Genomic DNA, 27579 nt, shown 5'->3' with positions numbered 1-27579 from the left:
GTTTGGTTGAAAAGAAGTATAAAAGGAAAGAAATTCAACTTTGTATAATTTTAATTTCTATTATACATTTATCATAAAAGTAGTTTTTTTTTTTTTGAAAGAGAGTTTCAAATTATGGCGTCCACTCCTAATGATACTCTTTATCATCAGATCAAGACACCAATTAGTTTTTGGTGTAGGCAAGGATTGAATCTCAAATCTTTTATTCAACCATCAGAGACTTTACCAGTTGAGCTAACTGGAACCCACTCATAAAAGTAGTTTTTTATTCTTCTTCTTTTTGGGTTTCATTATTTCTAAGATTGTTTGAAGGTTTTCTTTTTTTTTATTTTGGAAACTGAACTGCTCATACATTGACTAAATTAAGAAGAGTCCACGTACAAAGCTTGTAACACAGGTGGAGGGGTATCCTCCATCCATATTAAGTCATTATCTATATTCCTAGCATATTTGGCTAAGGAGTGTGCCACCCCAATTGCTTCACGGTGTATAGAGTTAATGAGCTTGGAGCGAAGACCTGAAACTAGGCATTGAATATCCTCATACAAATGGCTGAAGCGAGAAAATCTTGGACACAGACCAGCAATGTTCTTCATGACAGAGGCATTATCTCCTTCAACTATTAAATCTGAGAACCCTGAGTCAACAACCATCTCTAATGCTCTGCAACACACCAGAATCTCGGCTTCTTCGCTATCAGCAACTTGAGGACCTTTAGCAGACATTGACACCATAACCTCCCCCAAATCATTTTGAATTACAGCTCTAATACCTGATGCCTTGATATCGTTAAAAACCGCGGCGTCAAAGTTGAGTTTGAAATATCTGCTAGGTGGTGGGTTCCACGTATGGCTGCTTCTTGGCATTGCTGTTAGGATGGATAACTGGATTTGAGCTTGACGATATTCCTCCACAAAATCTCTGGCTCTTTGTCCCAGCTTAGTTCGATCCTGCAAAACACCTCCATGAATGATGGCATTGCGCTATGACCAGATCAACCACAATTGCACCACAAAAAGTTCAAAGACCTCCACAGATAACTTCTGTCGCAGCTCTTCGAACAAAAACGTGAGATCATTCTGGCCACTCACATGCTTCTGTAACTCCCTCGAACACCCAGCCCACACATCCTTTGCCACACTACACTCCCATAGCACATGGAGAACTGTTTCATTCTCTCTTTGACAAAGCTGGCAGGTCCCATCATCAACTATTTTCCTACGCACCAGATTCTCACGGGTTGGAAGGATATCATGCAAAGCATGCCAAGCAAACACTTTTATTTTGGATGGAATATGTAATTTCCACAGAAACTTCCACAGAGCATCATTACTTCTTGCCATAGAACACTCCCCACACCCCTCCTCTGCACTCCTAATTTGTCTGGCTGTCTGGTAGCCTGACTTAACAGAGTACTCCCCATTTTTGCTATATAACCAAAACAAGGTATCCACCAAATGGCCATGACTCAAAGGGATGCGCATAATGGCCTCCGCATCTTCTCTGTGAAAACTTCTAGCAATAAGTTGGCGATCCCAAGCTTTACAAGTCCAATCAATCAACTCATTGACTCTCCATTCCCACTCCTCCTCTAATGGTGGATGAAGTACTCCGTTGGTGGGATGGTTGGGAATCCACTTGTCCTCCAAAACCCGGATTGCTGACTCGGTACCCACCTTCCAGCAACAGCCATGTTTGAGTATAGGTAGAGCCGCCAAAATACTTTTCCACACATATGAGCTATTAGGAACTTCCTGTGCATCAAAAAAATTACACCTTGGGAAATATTTGGCTTTGAGACATTTGTGAGCCAAAGAATCTTCATATTGTAGCAACCGCCAGCCCTGTTTTGCCAACATTGCAAGATTAAAACTCCGGATATCTCGGAAGCCCATCCCTCCTTGTTTCTTTGGTCTAGTCAAGAATCTCCAACTCTTCCAATGTATTTTCCTTTCATTTCCCACCTGCCCCCACCAAAATTTTGCACACATCGAATTTAGCTCATCACATAGCTTTATCGGTAATTGGAACACACCCATTGTATAGGTTGGGATTGATTGGGCCACTACTTTAATAAGTACCTCCTTCCCCGCTCTAGATAGCATTGATCCTTTCCACCCTTGCAATTTTTTCCAAACCCTATCTTTGAGAAAAGAAAAGGCTTGATATTTAGAGCACCCAAGTAATGTGGGCAGTCCCAAATAAGTCTCAAACTTGTCCACCTCCCTGACTCCCAAACAATCTTTTATCCACTCCTTCTGATCTTCCCCTGTATTACTGCTAAAGTAGATGGATGACTTCATGAAATTGATACATTGACCTGATGTCGTGGCATAAAGCTGCATGATATCCTTTATCACTTGCACTTCCCCTCTACTTGCCCGGCAAAAGAGTAAGGAGTCATCTGCATATAAAAGATGCGAGACTTTGGGAGCTCTTCTACAAATAGACACTCCATGCAACTTCTCCTCCATCTCTGCTCTAGCCAATAAAGAAGTGAAACCTTCTGCACATAAAAGAAATAAATAAGGGGATAACAAGTCTCCTTGTCGGAGCCCCCTAGAAGGTTTTATATTGCCATATGCTTTACCATTAATACAGACTGAGAAGGAAGGGGAGGATACACAACACATCACTCGGTCAACCCAAATTTCAGGGAACCCCAACTTGACCATAATACCTTTTAGAAAAGCCCACTCAACTCTGTCATATGCCTTACTAATATCCAATTTCAAAGCTAGTGCACCTATTTTTCCCTTTTTCCGGCAATGCATGGCATGCAAAGTTTCATAAGCAACCAAAACATTATCTGTAATGAGACAACCTGGGACAAAGGCACTTTGGGAAGGAGCTATCAACCGTGGGAGAATCTGTTTAAGCCTATTAGCTAGGACTTTAGATATAATTTTGTATATGACATTACAAAGGCTTATAAGTCTAAAATCTGACATTCTCTCCGGTGATTTAATTTTAGGAATAAGCACAATATGAGTGTAGTTTAGATCAGGATCCAAGTGACCAGTATTCAAAAAAATCCAAAACTGTATTAACCACATTATCACCAAAAATATGCCAAAATTTTTGGTAAAAGAGAGCATTCATACCATCAGGTCCAGGAGCTTTTGTGGGTCCCATTTGAAACAACGTCGCTTTAATCTCTTCAGCACTATACTCCCCCTCCAACAAAGTCTGCATATCGCTAGTCACCTTATGTGGTACTGTAGCAAGGCATTTATCCAATCTATCACAAGCACCTGACGTGAACATAGTCTCAAAGTAGTCGACAGCCACATTAGCAATGTCATCAGTCTCTTCAAGCCAAGCATCTTCACTGTTTCTTATCCCGTGAATAAAATTTCTTTGCCTTCTTTGTGAAGCTTTGGAGTGAAAAAACTTTGTGTTCTTATCCCCATATTTCAGCCAAGACACTCAAGATCGTTGCGCCCAAAAAATCTCTTGTTTTAGTAATAGATCGTCTAACTCCTTACTGACCACGGCCAAATCAGCTTTCGTAACTTCTGTCAATTCAGATTTTGTGATAAGCTCCACCTGTTTTTCAAGTGCTTTGATCCTTTCTGTATCCGGGTTTGTTCTAACAGCCCCCCATGCTTGCAAGTCGGCCCCACACCTCTTGATTTTTTCCTTAACATCATCCAAAGGTGAAGCCGCACCTCCATATGTGTTCCAAGCCTCACGCACCACCGCTTCACAGTCATCCCACATTAGCCAAACTTCTTCAAACTTAAATCCCTTCTTGCTCCTTACTTTCATCCGTCTATCGATCATGGCTTGAAGAATTATGGGTAGGTGGTCTGAGGCATGAGAAAAAAGATGCGTGACTGTTGTGGCTGGATATTTCGATCGCCACTCCACATTCGCCACCGCCCGGTCAAGTCGCTGCCTTGTGTTTGCATGTCCAGGACGCTTATTATTCCACGTGAATGGGTAGTCGAAGAAACCCAGATCAGCCAAGTTGCACTTCTCCAAAGCGGTGCAAAACTCATCATCTGAACATATGACGGGGGTCGAGCGCTTTGCTTCTCCGTAGTGTGTAAAATGGTGTTGAAGTCTCCTATACATAGCCACGGCCCATCAACAAAGGTGGCCAAGTGATCTAGCAGAGCCCAAGACTTAAACTTTTGAGTATGTTCAGGCCAACCATAAAAGTATGTCAGGTACCAGTGAGACCCATCTTCTTCCCCCACTCTTGCCAAAATATGATTATCTGTGAAGTTAATAACTTCCACATCCACACCTGCTTTCCATAACAACGCTAATCCACCACCAGAGTTAGGCTTTTTCACAATAAATTTATTAGGAAAAGGAACTTCTCTACAATGCTTCGCATAACCTTTTTTGTCTAACCGTGTTTCCATTAGAAAGCACACCATGGGAGCTTGATCCTTTACAAGTTTGCAAAGGCTTCGAACCATCCAAGGGTTCCCAAGCCCTTGGCAATTCCAACTTAATATCCTCATTGTGATCGGCAAGGGTGTTCCGACACCCCCGCCGCTGCAATGGTAAATTGATCATCCTAGTACCGTACTCTCTTCTCTGCATACACCTCTCCCACGTCTTCCACATTCCCTCTGTTTAATTGTGAAGCAGATCTTTTCCCTAGACTTTCATTAGGTCCACTTTGTTTTGATGCACCAGGCCCACAATCCATCTGGATAAGTCTGGTCCACTTGGGCTTAGTAATATTATTTCCTCCACTAGGCCCACTTTTAATTGCCTCACCTTCAGTATTCAACTTCCCACGTACAGTTGGATCCTCCAACATCAATTCTGAATTATTAGGAATCATGTTTTCCGTAATAGGCCATGTCTCTTTAATGCCCGGTTTGGCAACTGCCTGAACCTCTGTAACGTCTCCATGATTGCTACAATTTCCATTTACATGTTATCCCGTTTCAGTAGGGTTTGTAGAGTTCACCGCCGCCTCCACCGTAGTGGGGCTGCCGCCATCCGTTATCTTCTCCCCATTGGCGTCACTAGATGGCTCAAACTCCTTGGCCTTTTTCTTGGATGGCGATCCATATCGAACACCCATAGCCTTCAGCCAATCGCCATATTGACACACAACCTTCTTATCGTTCTTCGAAGCTGCATAATGGCTTGCACAATGTCAGGTATCATGTCCAAGTAAGCCGCAATAGTGGCATAGCATGGGGAGCCTCTCATACTTAAAAGAGACCCACGTCCGCCCCCCATCAGTTCCTACTATAAAACTACCTCTCTGAATTGGTTTAGATACTGGAAGCGAGACTTTGACTCTCATGAAGAGACTTTGAGCGTCTGTTTTGGCCATTTTTCAACCTCCTCCACGACCCCCATCTTGCTACCCACTTCCATTGCCACCATTGGAGAGAACATGTCGAAGGGTGCACCCCAAATCTGAACCCATAAAGACAATGAATCGAACTTTACATTGCTTGCCGTCATTCCTTTCTGCCACTTACGTAACATAAGTGCCTGATTGTCAAAGGTCCAGGCCCCCCCCCCCCCCCTCATCACCCTGTCCAAGTCAAACTCAATTTGGAATTTGAATTGGAACATGTTAGATCCCACCTCCAAAATCTGAATTCTCGTGTCTAAACCCCATGCATTTCTCAAGGTATTTAGTGCTGCTCGCTTATTATAAGGCTTGCAGGTGAGAAATTTCCCTATCAAACTCAGACTACAACTCTCTATTTCGTCTTTGCGGCCCTCATCTGAAACTGTGATCACTTCTTCTTCTTCCGCTATCAACGTCATATTTTCTAGACTGTTTATCACATCATCTGCCATAATCAAGTAAGGAAATAGGACAAAAAAGAAAAGACAAGCCCTTAGAAAAATCTAAGGGAGGGAAGATACTCGTCTAGCGAGAGGGAGAGCTCCTATGTAGAGGAGAGAAACGAAAAATTCGTTTTTAATTTCTTTGTTTGAAGGTTTATAACAATATGAATAACATAAATCTTACAACAATGTATTTCAACATATGAATTTCAAGAAATATGCGGCAAATTTGTTATGGACTTGTTACAATATATATGTGCAATATTTTTGTTATTTATTTATTTATTTTTATTTTTAAATCTCACTCATAGTAAGATTGCAACGATAATTTTACACTAACAAAAAATAATAATAATAATAACGGAGAAATAGTAATAAGATGAAAATATGGTTTTTTTTTTCCATTTCATTTTTTGACAACAAAATGAAATGCAAAAAAAAAAAATATTATTATTAGGGGTAAAATGGTAAAAATTTCTCCTTCCTTTGTATATTCTCTCCATTTGAGAAAACTACAAATTTGTGTTCTTGGATAAAAATACACTCCCACAGTGGCGGTTCAAGTGATGGCCAAGTAATGGTCTCGTGTTTGTGGTTCTATTAGGGTTGTAAATGAGATGCGTTGAGTCGAGTATTTAAAACTAATCAAACACGAGCCAAGCTCAAACTTATCATCAAACAAGATTATACGTTCAAGCTTTATTAATTTTCTATTTGAACAAGCACAAACTTGTTCACAAGTTACTTGATAAACTTATTCTTTCTTCATATATAGTAAAAACATGAGTAAAATTTTTTCCCTTTACAAATTAATGATTTTTTACTATAAATAGACTAATTATATTATCAATAAACTACAAATAACAATTTGATATCATAAAAACTTATTTACAAACTTACATAATCCAATCTCAAGTTTATATAAGTATATTTTTAAACAAGTATAAATATAAAAATATAACATTATATATAGTTAAATCGAATTTAATGTTCAAGAGCTTGTTCACAAAAAAATTATTATGTCTTGGCTTGTTTAATTGTCAAGCTTAAAATTTGGCTTTTTTGTTAAACAAATGAATATAAACAAGCATTTTCTAGACTCGAGTTCAAGTTGTTCATAAACAACTTGGTTTATTTACAACCCCATGAACTGCACCTTTCCCTCCCCCATTATCTACCTTAAAAAAAATTATCCCACCTTCTTTTCTTTGATACCAAAACAACTAAAAACACCAATTTTCCTCCCATTTTATTTCCTTTATTTTTTATCCTTTCTAAAATCACTCCAATCAAATAGAGTCAATTTCTGTTACTTGAGTGTGATGACACTAATTAAATATGTAGGGATAAGGGGGCCCAAGTACATATGTTAGGCCTTGGGCCTTATCTGAGGACACTTTGTGGTCCGAGAACAGATAAACAGTAATGAATATGTAAGATTCAGGACTCCATGAGCGAGCTACGAATGAGAGGGCTAGGAAAGGTAAGCCGAGGAGGAGTATCTCCACGGCTAAGCGAAGCAAAGGTCAGAAAGTGCGTTCTGTCATCTAGGGTGACATTCCAGGAAATTCTATTGAGAAAGATATACGTTATGAACGTACAGGACAAATGAGAGGTGGGAAATATCTAAGAGAAAGCTGCTACCACCACATTGAATGCTCTGCAGCTAACTCTCTGATCGCATTAATGAGAAAGTGATATCTGAACAGTAGTTATTAACCTTACAGCTACTCCCCAGAGACTTCAAGAAGGTGCTGATGTGATTGGGATCAACACCAATAATTTGATCTACATGTGGAGGGCAGAGATGAAAGGGAAATGATAGTATAAAATAGAAGAGAGACATTGAGAGAAGGGATCGAAAATTTGAGAGAAGAATACTGTAGTACTAAGAATTGTACTTGTAATCAAATTCAAGAAATATATACAAGAATTGATCTCCTCAGATTGTACCGAGGACCATTTTCTTTAGTAAAAACCAGTCTATCTCTACCTTATTATCATTTGGATCCACTATAATTGCTACCCAACTCATTATAGCCCAGGTTTCCAACCCATTTTCTACAAATTTATTGTATTGGGCTCTTTGGGTCTAGATCCTTTTAACTTTTGTGCTCTGGATCCAAATTGTTTCCTTACAAAATATTATTTCAAATATTTCTTTCATTTTCTTTTAATAATTCGATAGTTATAACAAGGGGAGGGAGAGATTTGAACCATAAATGTTTTCATTAGAATAAGAGGCGTTGATTAAGTTACAAGGCTTTTAGCGCAAATATTTCGTTCTTGAGTGTAAACTTTGTAACCATGAAAAAAATTCCAGAGGAAAATCCTGACATTAACCTAGATGTATTAGAAATAACAATACTTTCAATTTCAAACTTTTATAGTTTTTAATTTTTCTTTTCTTTTCTTTGTGGGTTCCTCTTTGCTCTAAAAAGAAACCCAAAAATGAAAAGTGTTTTATAATTGATCCGAAAAGGAAAGGAATAATTGATCCCAAAGGAAAAGGTTACAATAATTGATCATTGTATCTAAATTATCAAGTACAAAGGATTAAAGGAAGATAGTTTCAGATGCTCTTAGCATACAGATCCCCAACACTGTTGCAACATATTTCTATAGAAGGATCGACCCCCGAATACAAACTTCGGGTAGAGCTGAAAAACGCCATCAGCTTATTAGCCCACTTGTTCAATGAAATTAATAACTTCTATATTTCTGGGTCTTTATTTTTTTAACATTTCCTTCCTTTAATATTATTTTTTTCTCCATAAAAAAAAACGTGTGGACTACTTCTGCTAGTACATTACAGAATGCCAGAACTTTATATGAGAAGACATTTCCTTGATTGGTGAGACACATCTTGGTGAATCCGTATATACTTTTAAGTCAAAGTCTTCGTTTAAAAATTTTCCATTAGATTTTTGCATACTATTAAATATTATTACCTACTTTATTTCATCCTCAGCTACCTATCATTACCTCTGGCTCTGAAGAACTAGCTAGATCTCACAAAAAATCCATGGAAATGCTTCACTTCCATAAGAGTCTTTTCCTACTCTGCCTTTTCTTACCTCTCTACTTCTCTTCATTTCTACTTCTCTCATCAGCTTACACTGTTCCTGACAAGTATTTCATCAACTGTGGAGCAAGCTCCAACACCACCGTCAACGGTCAGGTCTTTGTTGCCGACAGCAATTCCCTTTCTTTCTCAACTGGGAAAAGCGAAGAAGTCAGAAACACATCAGCATGGATTCCAGAACTCTATCAAACAGCAAGAGTTTACAGACAGCCGTGTTCGTATAGCTTTGAAATCGACCAGAATGGTACGTACATAGTACGCCTCCATTTCTTTGCTTACTTGTCACGTGCTAATCTATATGATGCATTGTTCAATGTTTCGGCTTCTGGGTTTTCACTCTTAACCAATTTCAGCATCCGAAACAGTAGTAGTTCTCCAGTGATTAAGGAGTTCTTGCTCACCATCCCACAAGGAAAGTTTAGAATCCAATTCATACCTTCTCAAGACTCATCTTTGGCTTTCGTAAACGCCATAGAAGTCTTTCTTGCCAACGAGACCCGCATCATTGATTATGCCCCTCACGTTAGTTCTGCTCGAAATGTTAGTAACTACACTGGTTTGCTCTCTCAGGCTCTGCACACAATCCATAGGATCAACTTTGGAGGTTCCCAAATTGATTACGATGAATTGTGGAGGAAGTGGGTAGCAGATGATAGTTACTTAATACTCCACAGCGATTCTGCGAAGAATAGCACGCCTTATAGTCAAACGCTTAATTACAATTCTGAACTGGCCACAAAATATACTGCCCCAGATCGTGTCTACCAGACAGCCAAACAATTGAAGACAGGTGCTAACGGCAACGCCAGTCTCTTAAATTTAACTTGGAGTTTTCCTGTCAGTAAGAATACTAGACACTTTGTTCGGGTCCATTTCTGTGACATAGTAACCAAAACACTCAATGACATATTGTTCAATCTCTATATATATAGCAACTTTGATCAGTTGATTGATCCGTATAATATAACTGGAGACTTTGCTGTTCCCTTTTTCATCGATTATGTGGTTGATTCAGATGATTCTGGATTTACCAATTTTAGTATAAGTCCTTCAGAGAATGACTCCCGCATTCTTAATGCGTTTTTTAATGGGCTGGAGATTATGGAGTTCATGAACAAATCAGGTTCCATATCGGATGAATGTGGAACAGTCACAGACAAGAAACACTTCCCTGTTATAAAGATTATTGGTTCTGTAAGTAGTGGGGCATTTGTAATTTTGATTATAGTTTTGGTGCTGCGTTTGAAGTGCAGGAAAGCTGTGCCTGATCAAAGTTTGACAGGGCTACTTTTTGGTGGGATAAGTTTTAACAGGTTGTCTGAAGGAAGTGCTAATTCATCCTTACCTTCGAATTTGAACCTCAGTTGGAGGATATCTCTAGGTGAAATATTGTATGCGACTAAGAATTTCAATGCAAAACTTTTGATTGGTGAGGGTGGATTTGGGAAAGTCTACAAAGGAGTTCTTCGGAACGGTATAAAAGTAGCAGTGAAACGAAGTGAGGCAAGGCATGGGCAGGGTATTGAGGAATTCCAAACGGAGATCACAGTGTTATCCCAAATCCGGCATCAACATCTTGTTTCTTTGATTGGGTATTGCGATGAAAGGTCTGAGATGATACTGGTTTATGAATTTATGGAAAAGGGGACTCTAAGAGAACACCTCTATCATTCAAATGAAAATTCTGAGACCGTGTCTGAATTATCTTGGAAGCAAAGACTTGAAATTTGCATTGGTGCAGCCACAGGTCTGCGTTACCTACACACTGGTCCAGCTGGAGGAATCATTCACCGTGATGTGAAGTCCACAAACATTTTGCTTGATGAAAAATATGTGGCTAAAGTTGCTGACTTTGGCCTTTCAAAGTCAGGGCTTCCTGATCCAGAAAATTTCACCATGGGTGTAAAGGGTAGCTTTGGTTATCTTGATCCTGAATACCTTACCACCCTACAGTTGACAGAAAAATCTGATGTGTACTCTTTTGGAGTTGTACTTCTTGAAATTCTTTGTGCTAGACCGGCTATTAACAACTTGCTTCCAATGGATGAGATGAACCTAGCTGAATGGGGGATGATGTGGCAAAGGAAAGGCCAACTTGAGAAAATTGTTGATCCGTTTCTAGTTGGTAAAATCAAGCCTAGTTCATTGCGAAAGTTTGGTGAAACAGCTGAGAAGTGTTTGAAGGCAAATAGTGTTGAAAGGCCTAAAATGCAGGAGGTGCTATATGACTTGCAATATGCACTGATGCTTCAAGAAACTGCAATGCATACAGACCCAAATGAATACAGCACAACAAATAGTTCATTGGAATTGCAGTTGCCTCTGTTTTTGCATCTGCCTTCTGATAGAATCCCGATTGAAGAAGATGATCATGAACCCACTGGAGGGGATGACGATTCTGATTCAACGGCTAGTGAAGTCAACTCCCAATTGGGGAATGATGGTGCCAGATAGTCTTCCATATGGTTAGAGGTACGTTAGTGTCATTACGTTTATGTGACTTCCTATCACTATAAAGTTGTAAAATACTAGTCCATGGCTGCAAAAATGCTTTTGTGTTGGACACCACCTATGGCCTCATCGATGCAGTGAACAAATTGTCTGATGGTTGATGCTCTAGTCTCTATTGCCATCGTTCTTTTTTAATTTTAAGTCTTAATTCCAAGATGTTCCGAGTAAAACACATCTATTTTCTCTTTCTAATGTATTGTTCTCTTTGAGTTTTTCTCAATATACACATACTACAGTTTTAAATTCTAGCGTTCTATGGTTATTAAATTACTCAATTTGAGCCCTTTGAAATAGACTTTTACTGACATGGAGCTCTTTTCTGCCACCAAGAAGGATTTTCAATTGCCTATGAGAATTTCTGGTACTAGCACACATGAGACTCATCAGTAAAAGAAAGAAAAACTGGGAACAAATATTTAGAAGTGATATTGATATTACACCAAGAATTAATTGATGAAAATTGATAAAAATTGATATTTTTTATATCTCATTTTGTATTTCACTTTATTCTCCACCAATAATAACACCAATAATAACATAAGCTTAGGCTAAGTTTTATTTTTTCTTTAAAGCCATGAATAAAATATAGCCAAAGCTGTGAGATTTGAATTGTAATTTTGGATAAATTTTCTTCAATCATAAAAAAAATAAATAAATAAAGATTAAAGAAAATAATGTGTGTCCATTGCATTTATTTCATATAAAAATGCCAAGTGAGAAATCATGATTCCCATTTATTTCATATCAAATGGCAAATTCACCAATTAAAATGCATTTTTATTAGTAATTTTTTTGAAACCCAAAGAACTGAAAATTGAGATCAAATTTCCATTAAGAGTTTATTTTTTATTATTATTACGTTTTTCTTTCAATGCATTCAATGTTGCCATTTACCTATGCCATAAGTACAGAGTCTACAGACCAGTGGGCTCGACTGGACATTATTTAGACTAAACAAAAGAAAATGAAAACCTAATCCCAACAAAATAATATTTTAACTTCTAACAGAATCCGCGTAGGGAGATAAGGATTTGTTTAACAAGACCAACTGGACAAGAGTCTTATGGTCCCGAGGGGCCATGGTACACGCAAAATGTTGAAATACTTTACTTCCTTTCCGCGCAATGAAGGCATCTTTTCATACTTTAAACTTTAGAGATATTTTTATATTGCTTTTTGGTTGAAGTGACCCAACAATATTTTTGTATTACCCTTCAACCAAGGCGTATGAGGGGTGATATTTTAGACTTTGTCAAATTAAGTTGTGGATACATGCTTGCCAGCCAGCCAGCCACCACTGACAAGGAAATACTCGTGAATTTTGTGTGAAAGCTCTACTGAAATGAATTATTGATAAGGAAGGAACTACTCCCAAGTGGGATATGGAGACTGGTTGGACCACTGAAATATAGTTATGGAGGTATGTTTAAAGTTTAAACTTCTTGTTTGAGATGGTAGAATTTGATTCGCTCCGTTTCAAAGTGAAATAAAGACTTGAAATGGAGAGAGAGAGACTCCATTTTGTTAAGTGCACGGCACTCATAGGTCCAGCCCACTTCGAATGGTTGGTGGCAAGAGATCTAGATGATAGGACAAAATTCCTATTAACAATTGGAGACCAAATGCCTATGGGAAAAGTTGGAGACGACTACGGTTATTAACCTATTATATAACCTATTAGTCAAGTAGTCATGATTCATGAACCTGCGCATCAGTTTAGGTTTTTTTTTTTTTTTTTTTTTAGTTAATACATAGATACACATCATAATTAAAACAATTTCTCTATTATTAAGATGAAAAGCAAAACAATTTTTTTATCAAAAAACTAACATTGTAAAAATATTCATTCATAAAAAATATTTATTTACAAAATTTTGTGCATTATCAAAGTACATTGGAAACCATACTTATTTCCTAAAACAAACTTTCTTAAAATATAAGGCCCGTTTGATACACAAGTTTAAACACATGTTTTCAGTTTTTAAATAACATTACATGTATATTCACATATTTTTCACCCACACATATTTCTAAAAAAATTGAAAACTATTGTACCATAAACTTTCCCACCCCAATTTAAAAAATCATATTACTCCTGTATTAAATTCAAGCCAAATTCATGAGAGATTCGGCCTATGATGAAGAATCAAAACACCAAAACATATCAACTCAAAGCAAAGCTGCGAGAAAGAATAAGAAATTCACATCAAATGCGATGTTAAATTACCTATTGTTCCAAAAGTTTAAACTATTAAAAAATTGTGAATTTAATCGTTTAACTATAATTCTAACACTTACCTTCACATGTGGGCCTAAACTACCCCTTAATAAGTAAGGCCCAATATGAGAGATTTTTAACTTTTTAAATGGAAGGTAAAGTGAAGACAATGATCAAACTCAAGACTTCCTAATACCATGTTCAATAAAAAAATTTTACCCAAATATAAGTTGTTAGAAAATGATGAATTTAATCATCTAACCATAATTCTAACAAATGGAAAAAACAATAATAAATCCACACAAAAAAAAAAAAAAGTCGAATAAAGAGAGAGAAAGAGTGAGAAATCACTTTTTTGTTGTAGGAAGAACATAGAATGAATAGGAGAGAGACACATATATAGTAATAAAAAATTTATTGAAAAGAATATGGGGAGAAGAAGTAATGATAAGGTGAAGAATTATGGGGGGAAATAAGAGTTAATAAAGGGGGGAAATGATTTGAAGAATGATGGGAGGAAAAAAAAAACCAAGAAACCAAATTAATTTCTAAATCTTCATTATTCTATATTGTATAGATATTATTATTTCTTTATCTTTAATTTTACAAATAAAAAATAATTATTAGGAATGAGTGATGTGGCTAATGACATGGGGTAATATGAATTCACACCATTTTCAATCTTTAATTTTTATCCTATAATTCTTTTCCTTTTTTCTTTTTTGGTGTTAAAAGGAGCTTGCATTAAAAACTAACTAGTCATCGTGCCAAAGTAGTAGTAGAAAGTTTACCATAATATAGACCATCTACATCCGAATTTACATAGGAAATAATATTAGTAGAAGGGGGAAAATCAAACAACAAAATCCTCTTAGAGAGAGCATCCCTTTCTAGCGAAAGCATCTGCACACTTATTTGCTTCTCAGAAAGCATGCTCGACTTTGACTTAGTGAAATTTGCTTAGTAATGACCTACAATCATTTAGAAGAGGGGAGAAGGACCTGTTAGCCACAGTGTTAGAGTGAAGTAGATCCACAATTGTTTTTGCATCAAGTTCAACTTCAATATTTTGGATGCCTAGTTGGGAAGCTAGCATTAGCCCATCCTTGAGTGCCTAGAATTCGGCTATAATACTCGTGGCATGCCCAATGGATCTCGAGAAGCCCTTGATCCAATTGCCCAAGTTGTCCCTAATGAGGCCTCCCCCCACCTGCTCTTCTTTGGTTGCTAAGAGAAGCACAGTTAGTATTGAGTTTTAGTCAGCCCATCGGTGGTTTTGACCATCTAACAGGAATTGCCATCATACGCTTTTGGTTTTTGATCTTCCCAACGCAAAAAAAAGTATTCCAAGGCATGATTAATAAACGGAATGTGGAGATTAAAGCTCATGGGAATATTCACATCCTCTTCAATCTTTTATCTTTATAAATTATTGATCCAATATATCAAATATTCTCACTCTAAAATACAACTGAGATAGTATCTCGTGATTCTTAGAAAAGAAAAGAAAAAAGAGATAGTATCTAGTCTATATTATAAAAATTAAAATTAAAATAGAAGCCATTGATGTCTTCACATAATCCTATTATTTCCATTTAGAAAAATTCCACTCTAAATACAACTTAAATTGACTAAACTTGATAAAACCATATGGTGACCGTCAGATGTATCCTATCCACCAATCCTGGCTTACATAAGTGATAGTAGCAAAAAGAATGTAGTGGATGGCAAATCATACTTCTACTTTTGAAGTGGCATTATGCAGTGAAGTGGTTTGACTAAAATGTTATTTCCTATTCCAAGCACTTGCCCTCTCTGTATCCCTTCCTCTGTACAACACAAATACCAGTGCAGCAATGGTACCTAAATCAGCCTTCAACATTTGTAGTGGTTAATTCTGTTAATATGTGAAAGGAAACTCATCAATCGGTATACACCGATACACGGCCTATGCTGTCAAGTGTTGTCGAAGATCTAGGTGTTCTCTCATGATCTCCAAAAAATAAAAAATCGAGGTTGTTCCACATGCTAACTAGGTTGCTGATGTTAATTTCTGGCGTCAAATAGGTTACATAAAATATGAAAATTTTACAAACTTGTTAAGTGATAGCTCATAGCTCCAACTGCAGTTAACCAAGCAGTTATGAATTCCTTTTTTTTTTTTTCCTTAAATTTTGTACTAATTCAATAATGAAAAATATTGCCAATTGTGGGTTCCAGTTAGTTTAATTGAAAAAGTTTCCGATGGTTATATAAGAAATCTAGAATTCAATTCCTGGCTATACTAAAAACTGATTGGTGTCTTGATTTGATGATAAAGAGCTATCATTAGGTGCAGACGTCATAGATTAAAACTCTCTCAAAAAAAAAATATTGCCAATTAAGTGGTAGCATTTGAAAAGGGTAATGGATGGTGGCTCGGTGCACACTAGTTCTTCCACACAATTGAAATCAGGACTTCAAGATACATTTCAGTTCAAAAACTGAATTACGTGTAAACATTGTCCTTTCTTATATCTCATATATAAATAGACAATTGGGTTTGGGAGTTCGTTCATGGGTTCCATCCTCATCCTCATCCTCCTCTCCTCAATTAAGGTGGCAAGAAAGACTCAGGCTTTAATATTTGACTTTTAAGAGCATTCCCAATAGGTGTGCTACTTTCCCATTAGGTGTGCCAAAATCCTACCATCATGAGGTGTGTTAAATGCCAATAAATTTTAAGACATGTTACAATACAATCTCATCTTTGGTATGGTACGAATGAAAATGGCATTTGACTTTTATTATTTTTTATTCATCTTTCTGTTTCATCTCAAATAAAGTATCTCTTCGTCTACACTTTCAGCCACACATTCATAGCCACACATTTACTGCCACACATTTTGTATTTTTTTTATATTGTTAGTTTTTTAATGTTATTTTAATATTTGTATATATTATTTTAATGTATAGAATTGAAAAATAGAAGATATAATGTACGGTAAATTGTAAAATTGTGTGTTAAAATAATAAAGTAGTCTTTTTGATGTATTAAAATGACATATTTATACATCATCCGATGATAATGATCTTATATATGCTTTAATCTAATTGGACCTGATAACTTTGGACCGTTTCATTTCCTTTTTCCACCATGTTCTTGGCAAGAAGTCAAGCAACCGAGCTTGCAAGTTGCAACCGAAGAGGCCCACCGGAGTAAATGTTACCTATTTTCTTCCAAATGCAAAAGAACATCTGTTGACTCTTTCAAACTGTTCAAAAGTTTCTAGGACACTTTATAGCTTCACAACGTCTCCCCCCCCCCCCCCCCCCCCCCCCCCCAAACAAACAACTGATTCTATAAAACGAATAATTTTTTGGTATCTGAAAAATCCAAATTATCCTCTACTGCATGTGCACACAGAAATTGAAAATAAATGGCTTTTAAATCATTCACTTTTAAATTGGATTTTTCCTATTTGAGAATTTTCGTGGTCCACAGTTCAATTCCAAAAGTCCACGAGAAGACTCAAGTCTTTCACCTAAAAGATTACTGTAAAAGGTTTCTATGTTCATCGAACTTCAAACTACATAACTCTCTTATCAGCGTTTCTCAGACTAAAAATAAGCCAAAATTCTGCTTTTTATACCTCCATTTTTCATGGAAAAGCTTCAGTTCTATAAAATCCATCTCCCTCCTTTTGCTGCTCTTCTTTTTCTGCATCAGTTTCTCTCTGTGGCTTACTCTCTCACAGATAATTACTTCATCAACTGTGGCACAGCTACCAACGCCAACCCCAACGCCAACACAGACCGGTATTTCGTTGGGGACTTGAATTCCAGTGATTCGATCTCCTCTTCATTTTCTTTTACAGAGCACAACAGCCCCGTCGCAAACAGCAACCAGCCTTCAGGTACATCATCAACTCTTTATCAGACAGCAAGAATTTTCAGAAGCAACTCTTCCTATAAGTTTCATATCCTAAATAATGACATCTATTTTGTACGCCTTCATTTCTTTGCATTCTCAACCCCAACTGACCTCTCCACGGCTCTTTTTGATGTATGGACTTCTGGGTCCTCACTGTTGCTTAATTTCACTGGCAAAAACAGTAGCAACTCTCCTATAATAAAGGAATTCTTCCTTCCCATCTCTCCCGGAAAATTCAATGTGTATTTTTTGCCTCGAGGATCGTCTTTTGCGTTTATAAATGCAATAGAAGTCTTCCCTGCCAATGATAGTTACATACCTGATGAAGCAAAGCAAATTAGTTCTGCAGGAGGTAACAATACTTACAGGGGTTTGAGATCTTGGACATTACAGACCATTTACAGGATCAATGTTGGAGGCCCTAAAATCACACCAGAGAACGATACACTTTGGCGAAACTGGGTTCCAGACGATGGTTATCTCGTTAATTCAGGAAGTGCAACCCCTGTCAGCCACCCCGGTGAGCCTAATTACGGGGGAAATGTCAGTGAAAGCATCAGTCAATTTACGGCCCCAACTCTCGTCTACCAGACTGCAGCAGAACCGAAGAATACCAGTGGCAATTTCAACTTAACCTGGTCTTTCAATGTTGATAAGAGTGCTGACTACCTTGTTCGAGTTCACTTCTGTGATATTATCAGTGAATCAGCTAACATTCTAAATTTCAGTCTTTATATTTATAATAATTTCAGTATGTTGATCGATCCTTATGAGTATGGTTACCAGTTAGCTGTTCCGTTTTACATCGATTTTGTGGTTCATTCTGATGATTCTGGACATTTGAATATCGGTATAGGCCCTTCGGTAGATACCATTAAAAACAGTGCCTTTCTGAATGGGCTGGAAATAATGAAGATACTGGGGAATTCAGGCATTACATTGAGCTTGCAAGAGCATGAGAAAAAATATGTTTTTATTATAGTTGGTTCAATTCTTGGAGGGTTAGGCTTAATCTGCATTTTGGTAGCTGTGTTCTTTTTGGTTTTCAGATGCAGGAAGCCGAAGTCTATTGAAACTTCAGACTGGTCGCCACTAACTGGAGGAGGGAGTTCTCATAGCAGGATGACTGAGGGAACCATCCCTAATATGAATCTCGGGTTAAAGATACCATTTTCTGAAATTCAATTGGCAACAAAAAACTTTGACCAGAAATTGAGGATTGGTAAGGGTGGCTTTGGGATCGTCTATAAAGGAACTCTCAAGAATGGCACAAAAATTGCTGTGAAACGTAGTGATCCAGGGTCTGGCCAAGGTCTTCCAGAATTCCAAACAGAGATCATGGTTCTGTCAAAAATTCGCCACCGCCATCTTGTGTCCTTGATTGGGTATTGTGATGAGAGGTCTGAGATGATACTTGTCTATGAATTCATGGCCAATGGGACTTTAAGGGATCATCTGTATGCTTCGGATAAGCCACCTTTGTCATGGAAACAAAGGCTTGAAATTTGCATTGGTGCAGCCAGGGGTCTTCATTACCTCCACAAAGGGTCAGCGGGGGGAATCATACACCGTGATGTTAAGCCCACTAACATCCTGCTTGATAAGAATAATGTTGCTAAAGTTGCCGATTTTGGTCTTTCAAAATCGGGTCCTCTTGATGATACTCATGTCAGCACAACTGTCAAAGGCACGATTGGTTATCTTGATCCCGAGTATTTTAAATCCCAACAGTTGACAGAAAAATCTGATGTCTACTCATTTGGTGTAGTTCTTCTTGAGGTGCTATGTGCAAGGCCAGCAATAGATAGCACGCTTCCAAGAGAGCAGGCAAATTTGGCAGAATGGGCAATGCTCTGCAAGAATAAAGGGTTGCTAGAAGATATTGTTGATCCTTCACTCAAGGATCAGATCGATCCAAACTCCCTAAGAAAATTTATTGAGACAACAGAGAAATGTTTACAAGAATGCGGCACTGATCGCCCTACCATGGGTGATATATTGTGGGACTTGGAATATGCATTACAGCTTCAACAAACAGCAATGCCAAGAGAGCCACAGGAAGACAGCACAGTTGGTGGTTCTGCAGCATTGGCAATGCCCAATGTTTGGAGGTTTCCTTCAATTAGTATGTCTATTGAGAGAGATGATATGCCTGCTATAATGGATGATGGCTCCTACACTAGAGATAGTGAAGTTTTCTCCCAGTTAAAAGCTGATGGTAGCAGATAATGTTATTTGGTTTTCAAGATCTAGTGACGCAGCTGAAGTTTCTTTATCCTCTACAAACTATGATAAGTACACCTTTGTGAACTTAACTTTGTATTTTGGGTGGCATTAGCACTTTTTCTAATTGTAAAGCAGCATTATAATAGTAGATTAGTTACATATTCTTGTCTGCGTCTGTTTACCGCTTTTATATGCTTGTAAGTCTGTTCTTGGTGTTTGAATAAAATGTTCCATCAGAGAAAAAAAAATATTCACAAATGCTGATTGCCATTGGTTAATAGAGGGAAAATGTGCTTGAAAAGCTGCTTATAGAGCTTGATGGGTTTGCTGGGTGCAAAGGTTTTATATTTCTGGTCTCTAAGAATTGTATCCGTTACACCCTGCTCTTCTATAATAAGGTTGATTTGATCATAGGATTAGAGTTCGCCTTCCAAATGCCGAAGGGAGAATAAATATTTCAAAAATTTAGGCCAACAAAGTGAAGATGTTTACATTTATTGAGTGTCCACTCTCGGACAGAAGTCACAGAACTTGATAGGAGGGTAAAGATGGCCCAGCTTCTTCAAGAGGCTGTTCTTAAGGGTAAGGCCCAGTACTTTAGGTTATTTTAGAATTTTAGTCTTTAGGCATTTCTCAAGGTCTTTTATTTCAAGTGAAAATAATATGATAGGAGCATGGTTACAAATTCCTTTCAGTTCCGCTGGGAATGGCCATAATTTTTCATTTCAATTAATTAACAGATATGAATCACCTTTCTACTCTATTTACTTATTTTTAGAGTGAGAAAAATAAATATTTCAAGCTGGTGCATGTGCCTATTTATCAAAATAACAAAAATGGAGTTTTTAGAGTTAGTTTAGCTAAAATGCTGAAGAGGCTGATGTAAATGCTTTAGATTAAACTAAGTAGTTTACTTACTGTACTTTTGTAATTTGTGGGTCTACCGATTTTCATTAAAAAAAAAAAAACAAAGAAGTAAATGAGGCTGTAATTTCTTTACAAGTTTACATTCTGTTTGTATAATACTGTGTCGTTGACTTACTATTATTGTGTTGTTGTTAAGTCATGGATGAATTTTTTTTTTTTTTTTTTTTTTTTTTAATTTGAGACAAAAAATTATATAATAGTATTGCGTATTTTATGTTAATGTATTTATATTTGGTTTTGAAATTTGCTTAATTGTTTGGTTTATCTGCTCATCAAAAAATTGATTGATCTCACTATACTTAGTAGCTTAAACTCGATTGTTCATACAAATTTTTTTTCTTTATAAATTTACTAAATAATTAGTTTTAAAAATTCAATATTAATGTTTTAAAGTGTGATTAATATATGGGAAAGACATTCACAACTTACGCATATTTTAAGGGGAAAAATGCTCAAAATTCAGAAGTTATGCTTCAATCCTCTATCTCAAATGCTATAGCTTTAGATATTGAACCCCCTGTAAAAGCTCAAAGATGTAAACTTAATCAAATAGACATTGTTTTCTTAGAATGTGATCCTATTCATTGTTTTATAGGACACATCTTCATTGAGTTAAAACTAATTTATAAAATAAAAGTTTTTTTTTTTTTTGTTTTTTTTTTTTTTTAACTTAAGAATTTTTTTAACTATTTAGTTTGGCCCCTAGATAAACTTCCTGGCTCTGCCAATGGACACAGCATTAGCAACACGCCAAGATTATCATCATTGCTGAAAAGAAGGAATTGGAGAGGCATCATCCACTAACACACTAGTAGACGATCCAGATTGAGATGCAGATTCGGAAGCCATAAATGAGACTTAAGCAAAGCTGTTATACTATGTTCAAAACTAAAACAAGAAAAGAAAAATGATCAAGAAAATTTTATATTGATCAATCTGAAAGAATTACATTAACCATAAACCATATCTGTTTATATATATATATATATATATATTTTTTTTTTAAAGAAAAAAAAAAAAAGAGCAAAACTAACCAAAGCAAACTGACAGTTAATCCTAACTAACTAACTTAGCCGTTATACAGTAATATCTGCCTTATAATTAGTCTAACTAATCACCAAATCAGAAGTGTTGCACACTTAACAATCAGGTGCCATTCACGTTTCAATTTTCAACATAAACTCAGATACAAATATACAAACTGGGTTTGGGAGTTAGTTTAATCTAATTGGCACCAATAATTTTTGGAATTGTTTTAATATTCCTTCCCTTTTACTACCATGTTCTTGGCAAAAAAGTGAGCAGTGGGTCTCATTTGGTGTGCAAACTGAAAATGAAAACTTAGCCAATCATGGTTCTTAGGGGCCTATTGAAAATGAGTAATGAGCGATAAAAATAGAGTAATGAATCATAGAAATTGCATAAACCAAACAGCCCCTTAGCTTGCAAGTTGCAACCCAAAGAGGCCAACGGGAGTATACTGATTGGCTATTCTCATCCTGTCATCCAAATGCAAAAGGAATTTTGTTGACTCTTTCTGATTGTTGAAAAGTTTCTTAAGATTTTGAAGCTGATATTTTTGTACTGATTCTATAAAATAAATAATTGGATTGCACAGTTATTGAAATCAAAAGGCTTTTAAAACATTCACTTATAGATTGGCCTTTTCTTATTTGAAATATATCGTGGACCATAATTCAACTCCAAAGTCCACGAGAAGTCAATGCTAAAAGTCTTCCTCCTAAAAGATTTCTATGTTCATTGAACTTGAAACTAACATAACTCTTTTCTGAGCATTGCTCAGACTGAATATAAGCCAAAATTTCTGTTTTTAATCCCCTCCGTTTTTCATGGAAAAGCTACAGTTCCATAAAATCCATCTCTCTCCTTTTGCTGCTCTTCTTTTTCTGCTTCAATTTCTCTCTTTGGCTTACTCTCTCACAGAAAATAACTTCTTCATCAATTGTGGCTCAGCTACCAACGCCAACACAGACCTCCGGAATTTCGTTGGGGACTTGAATTCCAGTGACTCGACCTCCTCTTCCTTTTCTTTCACAGGGCACAGCAGTCCTGTCACAAACAGCAACCAGTCTTCAGGTACATCATCAACTCTCTATCAGACAGCAAGAATTTTCAGAAGCAATTCTTCCTATGAGTTTGATATCCCAAATAATGGCATCTATATTGTACGCCTTCATTTCTTTGCTTTCTCAACCCCAACTGACCTCTCCACAGCTCTTTTTGATGTATGGACTTCTGGGTCCTCACTGTTGCTTAATTTCACTGGCAAAAACAGTAGCAACTCTCCTATAATAAAGGAATTCTTCCTTCCCATCTCTCCCGGAAAATTCAATGTGTATTTTTTGCCTCGAGGATCGTCTTTTGCATTTATAAATGCAATAGAAGTCTTCCCTGCCGTTGATAGTTACATACCTGATGAAGCAAAGCAAATTAGTTCCGCAGGAAGTAACAATAATTACAGGGGTTTGAGATCTTGGACATTACAGACCATTTACAGGATCAATGTTGGAGGCCCTAAAATCACACCAGAGAATGATACACTTTGGCGAAACTGGGTTCCAGACGATGAATATCTCGATGATTCAGGAAGTGCAACCAGCGTATTCCACTCCAGTAAGCCTAATTACGGGGGAAATGTCAGTGAAAGCATCAGTGAATCTACGGCCCCAACTCTCGTCTACCAGACTGCAGCAAAACCGATGAATACCAGTGGCAATTTCAACTTAACCTGGTCTTTCAATGTTGATAAGAGCACTGGCCACCTTGTTCGAGTTCACTTCTGTGATATTATCAGTGAATCAGCTAACATTCTAAATTTCGGTCTTCATTTTTATAATAATTTCAGTATGTTGATCGATCCTTATGAGTATGGTGACCAGTTAGCTGTTCCATTTTACATCGATTTTGTGGTTTATTCTGATGATTCTGGACATTTGAATATTGGTATAGGCCCTTGGGTAGATACCACTGTACACAGTGCCTTTCTGAATGGGCTGGAAATAATGAAGATAGTGGGGAATTCAGGCATTACATTGAGCTTGGAAGAGAACGAGAAAAAAAATGTTTTTCTTATAGTTGGTTCAATTCTTGGAGGGTTGGGCTTAATCTGCATTATGGTAGTTCTATTCTTTTTGGTTTTCAGATGCAAGAAGCCGAAGCCTATTGAAACTTCGGAGTGGTCGCCACTACCTGGAGGAAGGAGTTCTCACAGCAGGATGACCGAGGGAACCATCCCTACTATGAATCTCAAGTTGAAGATACCGTTTGATGAAATTCAATTCGCGACGAAAAACTTTGAAACCAAATTGCTAATTGGTAAGGGTGGCTTTGGGAATGTGTATAGAGGTACCCTCAGGAATGGCACAGAAGTTGCTGTGAAACGTAGTGAGGCAGGGTCAGGCCAAGGTCTTCCAGAATTCCAAACAGAGATCATGGTTCTGTCCAAAATTCGCCACCGGCATCTTGTTTCCTTGATTGGGTATTCTGATGAGAGGTCTGAGATGATACTTGTCTATGAATTCATGGCCAATGGGAATTTAAGGGATCACCTATATGCTTCAGATAAGCCTCCCTTGTCTTGGAAGCAAAGGCTTGAAATTTGCGTCGGTGCAGCAAAGGGTCTTCATTACCTTCACAAAGGATCAGCTGGGGGAATCATACACCGTGATGTTAAGCCCACCAACATCCTGCTCGATAAGAATCATGTTGCTAAAGTTTCTGATTTTGGTCTTTCAAAATCAAGTCCTCTTGCTGATACCCATGTCAGCACAACTGTCAAAGGCACAATTGGTTATCTAGATCCTGAGTATTTTAAGTCCCAACAGTTAACCGAAAAGTCTGATGTATACTCATTTGGCGTAGTTCTTCTTGAGGTGCTATGTGCAAGGCCAGCAATAGAGAGCATGCTTCCAAGAGAGCAGGCTAATTTGGCAGAATGGGCAATGCTTTGCAAGAATAAAGGGTTGCTAGAAGATATTGTTGATCCTTCACTCAAGGGTCAGATCAATCCTTACTCCCTAAGAAAATTTATTGAGACAACAGAGAAATGTTTACAAGAATGCAGTACTGATCGCCCTACCATGAGTGATGTGTTCTGGGACTTGGAATATGCATTACAGCTTCAACAAACAGCAATGCCAAGAGAGCCACATGAAGACAGCACAATTGGTGGTTCTGCAGCATTGACAATGCCTGATGTTTGGCAGTTTCCTTCAATTAATTTGTTTATTGAGAGAGATGATGTGCCTATTATAATGGATGATGGCTCCTACACTAAGTTTTCTCCCAGTTGAAAATTGATGGTAGTAGATAATGTTATTTGGTTTCTGAGGTTGAGTGATGCAGCTAAAGTTTTCTTTATCCTCTACAAACTATGATAAGTGCACCTTTGTGAACTTCATTTGTATTTTAAGCTGTGTTAGCACTTCTTCTAATAGTGAAATGGCATTATAATAGTATACTAGTTACATATTCTTGTCTGCAGCTGTTTACTGCTTTTATATGCTTGTATCATCAAAGGAGAAGAAAAAATATTCACTTTTATATGCTTGTATCATCAAAGGAGAAGAAAAAATATTCACCAATGCTGATTGCCATAGGTTAAGAGAGGGAAAGTGTGTTTAAAACGCTTCTTAAAGAGCTTGATGGGTTTGCTGGGAGCAAAGGTTTTACATTGCTGGTCACTATGTGGATCTGTTACACCCTGCTCTTCTATGATAAGTTTGATTTGATCGTAAGGATTAGAGTTTGCCTTCCAAATGCCGGGGGGAGAATAAATATTTCAAAAATTTAGGCCAATAAAGTAGAGATGTTTTCATTTATTGAGTGTCCCTTGGACAGAACTTGATTGGAGAGCAAGGTTGGCCCAACTTCTTCAAGGGGCTGTTGATCTTAAGGGTAGGCCTAGTACTTAGGTTATTTTAGAATTTTAGTCTTTAGGCATTGCTTAAGATCTTTTATTTCAGGTGAAAATTATACGCTAGGAGCAACTTCATCTCGTGGGCATATGCTAACGATGCAGAGTCTTTTTTTTTTCTTTTTTTTCCGTACTACATGTTAGATGTAGCTGAATGAACCCCCTCCTCTTCACCTATCAAATAGGTGTAACAGTTACCAATCAAAGAGAAAGGAGTCTGGAAGCATGGAATAGAAAATGAACACCTCAAATACTCTCTAATGATAATCTGCCAAGCTACGATTAATTTTGTTGGTAACACTTATACTTAGGATTGAAGCAGGATCTGTTGAAAGTTGAAAATTGGATTGACATTTCTATTTCTTTTTTGAGAAAACATTTCCATTTCTAAATTGAGGGTTTTGATACTATTGTTTGAACAACTTAATACAGAAGCGTACCCCGCTTTTTTGTTTTAATAATTCAAATGGGAGTGACAAGAGTTTATACAATTACCCTGTGAGCATCATTGGAGGTGTAATTAATCAGTGTTTTACCTTTTGGAAAACTCCAACCCATGAGCCATTCTCATTTTGTCTTAAGAGGGTTGGACTACTGGTTTGGTCCCAATGGGGCTACCCATAAACTTTTTAAATTTATTTCCTTTCTTTTTTTTTTCTTTTTTTTTTTCTTTTTGAGGAAATAATCAAATAATTCAATACTTATTTTATTTTTTTACTGTCAAACCTGATAATTTTTTTTATTAAGGTTTTAATTTTTTTTTAAATCTTTTAATAAACAAAATGTTCGACATTTATTATTAATATTATTTCTTGCATGTGCTCTGATTTGATTTGACTCGTGAATCTTTAGAATTAGCTTAATTAAGAATACTTTCTCAAAAAAAAAAAAAAGCTTAATTAAGATTAATCAATTTTCATAATCGATTTGATTTGCTTTGTTAGTACTCCATAATAAATTTGTGGGTAAATTACATAATTGGTCCTTATCCTTTATACCATATTTTAATTTGGTCCCCCAACTTTCAATTGTATCAATTTAGTCCCTAACCTTTTAGTGTCATGTCAATTTGGTTATTGTCATCAAGTGTAAGAGAAAATGCTAACATTGCTAATAGCTCAAATAAAATATTATTTTTTTGCCAAATCAACTGCCAACTGTACAACCACGTCAAATAATAAATAAATAAATAAATAAATAAAAACCCAAATTTATGTTCCCACGTGAGTTAAAGTTTGGGGAAAAATCTTAAATCCCTAACTTTCTCCCTCTCTCGTCAGATTACTTAAACCTCTCCCTCACCCTCACTCTCACTCTCAAATGCTAGTGGGAGTTTGTATAAGCATCTCCAAGGACACAACGGAAACTACCTCTCTTGGTGAGAGAGATTCCACGTTGTTCTTGGGATGGCAAAAGGGTTGGTCATTTGCACCGAATGAACATTATTCATTACAATCTAAAATCAACAAATGTTCTAATAGATAGCTCAAGTGAGCCAAAAGTAGGAGACTTGAGCCTCGCAAGGCTATTGCCAATGTTAGACAGTTGTGTTTTGAGCAGCAAAATCTAGATTGCTCTTGGGTACATGGCTCCTGAGTTTGCTTATCACTAAGAAATGAAATGTGTATGGGTTTGGGCCCTTTGAGGTATTAGCTTTGGAGGTGACAACAAGGAAGAGACCTGTGGAGTATATGGAGGATGATGTGGTGTTGCTTTGTGAGTTGTGACATAGTCAGAGAGGCATTGGAAGAAGGTAAGGTGGAAAATTGTGTTGATGGGAGGCTATGGTGTAATTTTCCAGCACAGGAGGCTAATCCAGTGATAAAGTTTGGTTTAATTTGTGCTTCTCAGCTTCCATCAATCAAGAAGAATTAGATTGAATCTAGGTTCTAGAAATTGAGAAAAAGCAACATATAATGTATTTTCTGTTGAAAATAAATCGGCTATGTTTGTTTTTTGTTTTAAGCAATAGAAGAAAAAGG

At 37.0% G+C, this 27579-nt stretch overlaps 3 protein-coding genes and 1 pseudogene across 3 annotated transcripts; 3 read left to right on the top strand and 1 right to left on the bottom strand.

Annotated features, from left to right (window-relative positions):
- Window positions 1–362: 362 nt before the first annotated feature.
- LOC126689866 (uncharacterized) lies at window positions 363–4478 on the bottom strand. Its single transcript, XM_050385033.1, has 4 exons — window positions 4180–4478; window positions 3493–4072; window positions 1029–3041; window positions 363–983 (listed from the first exon to the last, which is right to left on the bottom strand). Exons 1-4 carry the CDS (start codon window positions 4476–4478, stop codon window positions 363–365), a joined length of 3513 nt encoding a protein of 1170 aa, XP_050240990.1.
- A 4163-nt stretch (window positions 4479–8641) lies between these two features.
- LOC126732840 (probable receptor-like protein kinase At2g23200) lies at window positions 8642–11620 on the top strand. The gene has a single exon (XM_050435880.1). It carries the CDS (start codon window positions 8807–8809, stop codon window positions 11318–11320), a length of 2514 nt encoding a protein of 837 aa, XP_050291837.1. The 5' UTR covers window positions 8642–8806; the 3' UTR covers window positions 11321–11620.
- A 5346-nt stretch (window positions 11621–16966) lies between these two features.
- LOC126732835 (probable receptor-like protein kinase At5g24010) lies at window positions 16967–19897 on the top strand. Its single transcript, XM_050435874.1, has one exon. It carries the CDS (start codon window positions 17239–17241, stop codon window positions 19735–19737), a length of 2499 nt encoding a protein of 832 aa, XP_050291831.1. The 5' UTR covers window positions 16967–17238; the 3' UTR covers window positions 19738–19897.
- A 2316-nt stretch (window positions 19898–22213) lies between these two features.
- Window positions 22214–25226, top strand: LOC126732836 (probable receptor-like protein kinase At2g23200; annotated as a pseudogene).
- The last annotated feature ends 2353 nt before the right edge of the window (window positions 25227–27579 follow it).

Source organism: Quercus robur, chromosome 6 (genome assembly GCF_932294415.1).
Source record: "Quercus robur chromosome 6, dhQueRobu3.1, whole genome shotgun sequence".
Taxonomy (NCBI): domain Eukaryota; kingdom Viridiplantae; phylum Streptophyta; class Magnoliopsida; order Fagales; family Fagaceae; genus Quercus; species Quercus robur.
This window is presented reverse-complemented; position numbering and strand designations above follow the sequence as displayed.